General features: G+C 48.3%; 1 protein-coding gene across 1 annotated transcript; it reads left to right on the top strand.

The window, feature by feature from the left end:
- Window positions 1–4,045: 4,045 nt before the first annotated feature.
- Window positions 4,046–5,695, top strand: ITPRIP (inositol 1,4,5-trisphosphate receptor interacting protein; the record flags this gene model as incomplete). Its single annotated transcript, XM_080348314.1, has 1 exon — window positions 4,046–5,695. One exon carries the CDS (start codon window positions 4,046–4,048, stop codon window positions 5,693–5,695), a length of 1,650 nt encoding a protein of 549 aa, XP_080204440.1.
- Window positions 5,696–8,526: the final 2,831 nt, after the last annotated feature.

The following is an 8,526-nucleotide window of genomic DNA, read 5'->3' as shown; positions in this document are numbered from 1 at the left end:
ACAGCAGTGCGATCAGCTGCGTTTATCTCTCTGAGCCCTTGCTCTCCAGCTGCAGAGTGGGATGGTGCCTGCCCTCTTACTTCCCAAGGTTGTTCAGGGTGGTTGTTAATCTTAAAATTGATGAAGCACCCTGTCACTGTAGCAGCAAGTGCAACAGAAAAGCCCAGAAGGAAACTGATTCTGGTTCCAGAGGTGGGTTTGAACAGGCAACATCGTGTGCTGGGCAGCGAGCAGAAATGGAGCTTTGCATGGGGATACTGAGGCTTCAAGTACCTGTTTGCTCCCAGCTCTCCTCCCTTCCCCAAACATCCTTCCTGGGCCTTGCTGCTCCTTTCCCTGCTCTGTGCCCATGGGAGCACACAAGGTGGGTCTCTGCCCTCTCACCCAGGAACCTCCCAGCCTGGGCAGCGGGGCCTGGGCAGGCTCAGCTGCTCACAGAGGTGGCCTGGCCACGATGCAGCAAGGACCACAGTGCCCTCCCTTGGGCGGATTTTGCAGCCCTGGGACTGCTGCAATGGGGTGAGCAGAAGGTAGCTAGATGAAAACCTATTACCGTGCCTGGCCATTGTCTGTGTTTTGAATGAGAAAAAACCAGCAGGGCTAGAAATTTGGGAAAGGTTGAAGATCACTTTGGAAACTTGCTGTTCAAAAACTCATGAATACTTTTATTTTTTTTTCCCCCTCATGCTTAAAATGTTGCTAATTTGGATGCGTAGATGAAACAATGATGTTTCTCTTTCTTAGTCCTCAGCTTAGAAACATTTGGACTCTCTCCCTCTTCCCCACACAAAAACTGTCTCATCCAGAGCAAGCATAAATATTTTTATCAGACTTAAATTACCTAGGTTGAAGTTAAAAGCAAGTGAAAAGAGCAGCCTTTGTTACGGGGAAGTCTGAGCCGCCCTAGCAGGCCGTGCTACTGGTTTCACCTGTATTATTTAGTTTTTACATATTAGCCAGGAAAGCTGTGTCTAATGAGATGTGGGAAAGCTCTGCCCACACCAGCCTTGCTGCTGTCAAGCCCAGGCTCCTCTGACCACGGTCACTGAACATGATTAACCTTAAACCTTGACTGGGGTTAATGTTTGGCTTCATCTTCTGGTGTAAATAGCTACTGTAGCAAAAGAGCAGTTTTGTGCAGGAAAACTTCCTCTGTTCAGGCTGAAAACAGACATGCCTCATGTGAATTCATGTGACCTGAAGAGGCTGTCACTTCCAGATTTCATCCTGACTCTCTTCCAGAGGTTGATGCCCGCAGAGTTTGCTGGGGGCAAAGGTTATGGGCATGCTTCCTAACCTATTCCTGCAGCATCAGGTGGGGTTGCTCAGACTGTCACTGTGACTCACAACTAAGTCACCTTAGCCAGCAAGTGACGGACTTGTGGATGTCTGGCCTAACCCCGTTGTCTAGCAGACTTTTGGGGCAGGTAACCTCTGGAAGCGGTGTGCCCATGTGCAGCTGGGCACAGGGCAGTCTTGAAGGGTACCCAAAGATCCCAAGGAAGCTATGTGAAACCTTCTTTCAGCCTAATGCATCTAAGAAGGAAACAGGTAACACTAAAACATCTCATCTGCTGGGACGGAGGTCTAGCAGGGCAGAGCAGCAAAAGGAGGCACCGGGGCCTTGGCCTTGTTATTTTTAAGCCTGGGAAGCACACGTGATCTGCAAGAGCATAGCACTAAGGAAAGGAACTCGCCAGTGCTTCCTGCCCTGCCCCAGCAAACTGATAAAGGCCTTTGCAATGCAGGGCCACCCCAGTTTATTTTTAAAATATGGCCAGGCGTGGAGCTCACAGAATAACTGGAACACCCAGATTTGGGCATTAATTCAGCTTGAGTTCATTGTCTGATTAATGTAAGAGTTAATGTTAATGTAAATGCAAAAAGGACAAGAGAGGCCAGCAAACCATCTCCAAAGCAATGTCTGTGTGAGGGCATGCATCTCTGAGTGTACCTGGGATCTAAAAAAATGGGCAGTTAGTAAATATTACACAGGGACAGTCACGTAGCATTATCCTGAGCACCATGTGAATATTCTTGCTGCTTGGACAATGAATCTTAATCCTATTCCCTTCCCTTGTTATTCCAGTCCCAGCCCTCTTGTAAGCAAAGATAATTACATGCCAAAGGATACATTTCCCATGTACAGTAACTGCTCACGTTGAGGAAGTCTAGGTTCCTGCAGTCAAAAGCCAGCAGTTAGTTGTGCAGTGATGATAACAAGGCCTACTGGAAAGGATCTGTCTTTATTGCATGCCCTGTGGATGCATACATGAAATTACCAGAGATGTTCTCCTTCTTGCCCAAATGCTGGGACAGCAGGGCTGCTGTGGTACCAAAACATGCTGGGTTCAGGCCAGGAAAGAGCTATTGCAGGGGGAGAAGATTACAGCCCTCAGCTCCCAGTGCACACGTGGTACCTCGCCATCTCTTGGCTCTCTGTGAAACAGCCTCATTCCCTCATCAGGATGAACTGGTTTGTTAGGAATGAGGTTGCTCTTTCTGGTTTGATTCATTAGGTATTTTGTGGATAGACCTTATTTCTGTAATAGAAACCCTTTTCTCTCAAACACACTCTTGAGGCATTAAAGGGGCTGTGTTAGAATTGTCCAGCTGAAAGAATAAATACCCCTGCTTGTCTGTCTTGTCCTTCTGATCTCCACATGCTAGGACTGAGGGGTAATGCTGCTAGAAAGGGGGAGGGACTGGTGAGCTTGTCACATCACAGCAGTGGGTGACAACCTCAGATTGTCCTTTTCCTGAGCAGACACTTGGGATCTTGATAGCAATGCTAACCCTCCAGAAACAGAAATGCTTTAACCTGAGCACCTTCTGGCCCAGACCTCTGGGAAGCCTTGTCAGGGCCAGGCAGATGCCCCAGCAATGGGACCATGTTTCAGAAATCTGGGAATTCAGTTCTTTCATCATGAGCCCCATGGCATGGAAAGCTTTGTTAAGTGTGAGGTCTCTACAGCAGAGCCAGAAACCACAGGAAGCAATTCCAAAACACCATAGCAGTTGCGGTCATGCCAAGGGCCTGTGCAAGGGGTGACATGTGGCTGGCACATGGCTGCCTGCAGCCAGCACAGTGACACCAAGACCCGGGGTGTGTCCTCACAGCCACACTGATGTCACTTCAAATAGGAGTGAGCTGGCTGCAAGCACAGCTCTTAAAGCGGTGCTTGGGGAAGATGGCTTAGATGAAAGCCATGGTGTTTACTAGTGGCTTCTACAGATTAATAGTGAAGTAAGCAGCAAAAATAAACAACCTGATGTTTTTACAGCCACTGGGTTAAAGGAAACCCTCTCCAGTTTAGCAATCTTTCTGTCTCTCCTCTTTTTCTGGGGACCACAGTCATGCAGCATCCGGGAGGGTTTGCCACAGCCTGATCCTGCTGGTGCTGAAAGGCAGGAAGAGCTTTGCCTCTAGTGCCTGCTTAGAAGCACAAAACCATGCAGGCTTGCTCCCGCCCAAGTACACATAACCAGCACTGGCAGGGAAAATTGCTCTGATCCCGGCAGGCTGTGTGGGTCCCCAGACATACTTAACACAGAAGGTGGCCAGGACAGCCCTGCCTATGCCATCACCACGTCTGCAACATCAGCCGTATGTTGAGGGAAAGCAGAGGTCATCTCCAGCCCTGCCTTTTCACATCTTGGGAGGTCCTGCCTGCTTCTTTCCCTTTCTGTCCTGAGAACTTTGAAGGAGGGAGGAAGAACATGCCCTCCCACACTGGCCCAACAGCATCACAGTGGGTTGACAGTAGCAAGCGCCTTCACAGTTCTGTTCTTTGTAGTTAATTTCATAAGAGGACAATTTGATCCTCATTATCTGTGATAAAGTATCTTTGGGAAGCTTGGTTGATAGCTTGCAGGAACAGGCATGCACTCAGGAGCTTCTAGACTGAAGCGGTTTTTTCAGGGCTAGAAAGGATGCCAAAGCTTTTATTCAAGTGGGGTGTTTCTTTCCTTTTTCTTCTTGAGGGAATGTACTCCAAATCATTGGTCATTTTGCCTTTTTTTCTCTTCCAGGGAAGGAACTGCCATGTCCATGGGAATCTTCCGTGTGTGCCTAGTGGTGATTACAGCTATTGTCAACCACCCGCTCCTCTTCCCTAAAGAGAATGGCACTGTCCCCGAGAACATGGAAGAAATCATCCAAAAGATGAAGGAGCGGGAGGAGAGCCTTCGGCTGGAGCGGTTGCGCTTGGAGCAGGAAATCGCAGCCCAGGAAGCCACACAGAAGGCTCTGGAAAAGGCTACAGAGGTAGTCGAGGAAAGCAAAGAGGAAAAGGTCCGATGGGATATGTGGACTGCCCTTTCCATGGTCATCTTCCTGCTGATTGAGCTCTGGAGGCAAGATTTCCAGGAAGGGAATTGGCAGGACACAGGAGGAGAAGAGGATGACATGGCTGTCCTGGGGAGAGCATTTAAAGGAGTGGCCTTCCCTGACAAGGCTGTCTTGGCCAGCTTCTATGAGAAGCGCATCCTGGGTACCACCGGAGACATGGCCCGGATGCGGGAGATGGTGGAAGGCTTTGCAGATGACCTGCTGGAGGCCTTGAGGAGTGTTTGTAACCGGGATGCTGACATGGAAGTGGAAGACTGCATGGGTGTGGGGAGCATGTATGAAAACTGGAGAGTGCGTAAACCTTTTGTCTGTGATCTGATAGTGCCTTTTGCGCCCCCAGAGCCGTATTGTTTCCGGTCCCAAACCTGGTGCTCTGGCGACTCTTTTCCCCCAGATGAACAAGGTTATGGCACTATCAAGGTATGCAGGGCAGATGAGGATGTGACAGGTTGTATCTGTGACAAGACTAAACTAGGAGAAGATATGCTGTGCCTCCTCCATAGCCAAACCAATACTACCAGGCCCAGCAGTGACATGGAAGACCTCCTGTGCTTCAAAAATACTCAATATCTGGATGCCAACCAAGTCATGAAGTGGTTCCAGATCGCGGTCACCAAGGCCTGGAACAGAATCTCCCACAAGTATGAATTTGACCTTTCCTTCAGCCTCCTGGACTCACCAGGAGCCCTGAAGATAAAGTTTAGGTCAGGGAAATCAATTGCCTTCAACCTCACCCCTGTGGTGCAGTACGAGAACTCTGATGTTTACTTCATCTCTCATTTCCCTCGGAGCAGCCTGGCAGCCGACGTCCCCTCCAGCAATCACTGGTTTCTCACCTTTGCAGTGTATGAGAGGAGGTTCATCCAGCTGGTCTCCAAAACATTGCCTGCTAATGCCTGCCATGTCAGCTGCCTTCAGATCCTCTCCTTCCTCCATGGGAAGCAGTGCAGCCTCACAGGTCCAAGCGGGCTCACCAACTACCACCTGAAGACAGTGATGCTCCATCTCCTGCAGGCACGTTCCAGTCAGGACTGGGCCCCAGAGAAGTTGGAGGCCCGTCTACAGGACATGCTGAAATTCCTAGAGAAATGTTTGCATGAGAAGAAGCTCTACCACTTCTTCATTGGCAATGGGAATATACCAGCAGAGCTGTGCTTCCCCATCATATTCCAGAGGGCTGAGCCTCTCAACCTTTTCCGTCCCTTTGTACTACACAGGGATGTTTACAGGAAGACAGTGGACACATTCCACGAGATGCTCAGGAACATGTCTGCACTAATAAATGAATACACGGTGCACATTCCTCTTGCACATGCCAATGGGATCCATAAGGAAGCTCTTTAACCAAAGCCAGCAGGAAAACACTTGTTCCTCTAAGCACAAGTCCAGAGGGCAGCTTTCCGAAGCCTCCTGGAGACAACTGACTTTGCCAGTACAGCTTCTTGTCTGTAGCTGAACAAGTCCTGGGGCACGGTTTCTGCAGTAAGGGAGAGGGGATGGGGAAAGGACAGGGTGAAACTGCAAGGCATAGTATCGAAGTTCCTGCTCCACCGGTGTGCTGGCTGGGTTTTATGCAGCTAAGAATATATTTTTCTATTGTGTCTCAGTCATGCTACAGTGGTGGTGAGCAACAAATACGATGAATTTATTCAGATGCCTGCATGGCAAATGGTGGTGGTGGCCAAATACTTCATTTCCTTTGGAAGGGGGAGATAAGAAAAGAGTGGAGGAATCAGAGACAGGATCTTGGGATTGCAGGAGCCTGCCTGCTTGCAAACAGCAGGAGCTCTGCAACCCTGACGGGAAGCAGAATGTAAGACTGGGTGCTGATGTGGGAGGGGGGTCATGTGCAAGATCTGGACTGGATGGATATCCTTAAGTCAACCATAGCTCTTTAACTGAAAGGTAGTTATATATATATATTAAGAAAAGCCTTCTTGATAGGACTTGCAGCAGTAGGTTAAATGGCTTGTTCTGTCCTTCAAAAACAGCCCTGCACATTTCTGCTCCCTAAGGAGCTTGTAGCAGAGCAGGCAGTGGATTTTGTGTCTTCAGACCATTTCTTTTGAGGCTTCCATTTTATTCATGGTAACACAGCTAGTGGGTTATATTCCTTGGCATTTTCCATGCATAAACGAACAGGAACCTTTTTTCACCTTAGATAAAAGAGAGAAACACCATTATTGGGTTCTGGCATTTTGTTTTATTTGTTTGTTTTCCTTACCTCAGGGCAGCAAGGCTGAAAACAGCCAAGAGAGAAGGACTGCTACAGGTTTTGCTTCCATAAAAGAAGCAGTTATCCAAAATTATCCTGTAATGAAGCCAATCTCAGCGGTCTGGTAGCAGGAGGGAACAATCACCCTCCAAATGAGAGTGTGACTCTCCCAGCATGGTTTTAATGAGGCCGAGGCCAGCAGGATGGCTGTAAGTTAGGAGGAGGGCATGAAAGAGGTGCACATGTAGCTGAGCTTGGCAGTGCTGTCTCTGTAACTGACTTGTGATCTGTGTCACATCCTGGCTGCTCCCAGATACCCAGGCAAAACGAATCTTGCATCACTGCTAGGGACAATGTACAGCATGAGGCTTATTACCCAGCCTGTTGATAAGCAAACTCTCCATAGACATGTCCTCTCCTCCTTTTTCATGGTAAAAAACATTTCACCACCTCCTCGATGTCTGCTCTTGTCTCTCCCTCCACCAGTGAGGGACATTTCATGCACAAAGACAGAAAAAACTGCAACTCCTGTTTCCACACCTGGTTTATAAGAAAGCACAGGGGGAGACAGGGAACTCTTTGCTCAAATTGCTGCTCCCCTTGGCTTTTACCCTCACAGCTATAGGGTGGTTAAGTAATATTTCTGAGCAGAAAGTAAGGGGTAGGAAGCAAAATGAGAGAGAAGAGGCTGGCAGGTAGTGCCAGCAGGAAAGAGTCTTGGATCATCAGTGCATGGTTCAGCACCCTTGGCGGTAAGTGCCTGGGAGACTGCCAGGGCTGGCAGAGCAACAGGGCAGGACTAATTGCTAACGCTAATGAGTGCTTTAAGCCTCTAGCTTTCATTAGCACAACCAAGCAAGCTTTCCCCAGTAGGAAAGAGGGTAGGAGCAGTCTCATGGGACACAGCAAGCAGGTAGTGACAAGCAGAGGTACAGGGAGGGTGGGTGAATACTGGAGCCTGGAGGCTACATTGGAAGCTGTGTAGTTGTTTGCAAACCCAAGCAATTTGCCATTTTTACCTGTCCAGGTTTACTGCACAGTGCCTGTAGCTGATCCTGCTTTGCGCGGGCTGGTGGCAGAGAGGTCATGCTGAAGCAGTTGTGGTCAGAGTGGCTTCTAAATGTGTTCCCAGCCAGAAATAAAAATTTCTCTGCCATTTCCTGTCAGGAGTTTAAATTTAGCCTGTCCAAAGAACAGAAGCAAATTTGTGACCCAGGTCTCTCAGGAAATGATATTCAGGGTTGAAAAATAACTTTTATATAAGGGAGGGTAAGCAGAGAGGGGATGAGAAGAAAAGGCTGTTGAACAGAACAAGGTAACTCCCCTGTTAAAATGTCAGAACAAAGCTTTGTGATGCCAGTCCTACAGGCTTGTAAGCATGCCTAAACTTGTCTTTACACAGCTCTGAGAACTGCTGCTCAGGCTCAAAGGGAACCTACACTGATAAGTGGATCGAATCTTTTGTTCTTAATTTTCTGTGTTTGTGTGCCTGTTCTCTCTTAAGCCCAAACTGACCCTGAGGTGTTCCCACAGGGTTTTGTTGAACCCAAGCTGGAGCTGAACCAAGGAATTTATGGATTTGATTCCCCCAAAAGTAAATTGCTTGGCTTAATTTTCCTACATGCAATATGCTCATTTTGCCCTGAGCACCTTTTAAAAGATTTGCTCTGTGCATTTAGGATGTGAGGGAACCCACTTATACCTATCCAGGGGTAGAAGTGCTCTGTGATTATAAGCTGTGCTCCACTAAACCTCAGGGCAGAGGTCTTCTTTGTTAAACCTTGTACCAGTGTATATATCAGAGGTATATGAGTGTCCCGTCTGAGGAGATGTGGGTACACAGCATCTGTCTGGATCAGACCTCTGCAGTGGTTCAAGGAGGCCGTGATGTGAAGTGTATCATTCCATGGACTGCCTTGTCACTCCTGTATTAAATCTTTGCCCACCAAGTACTAGCCCT

The sequence above is a fragment of the Nesoenas mayeri genome, assembly GCF_963082525.1.
Source record: "Nesoenas mayeri genome assembly, chromosome: 7".
NCBI classification, from domain to species: domain Eukaryota; kingdom Metazoa; phylum Chordata; class Aves; order Columbiformes; family Columbidae; genus Nesoenas; species Nesoenas mayeri.
The sequence above is the reverse complement of the archived record's forward strand: the minus strand, read 5'-3'. Positions and strand labels throughout refer to the sequence as shown.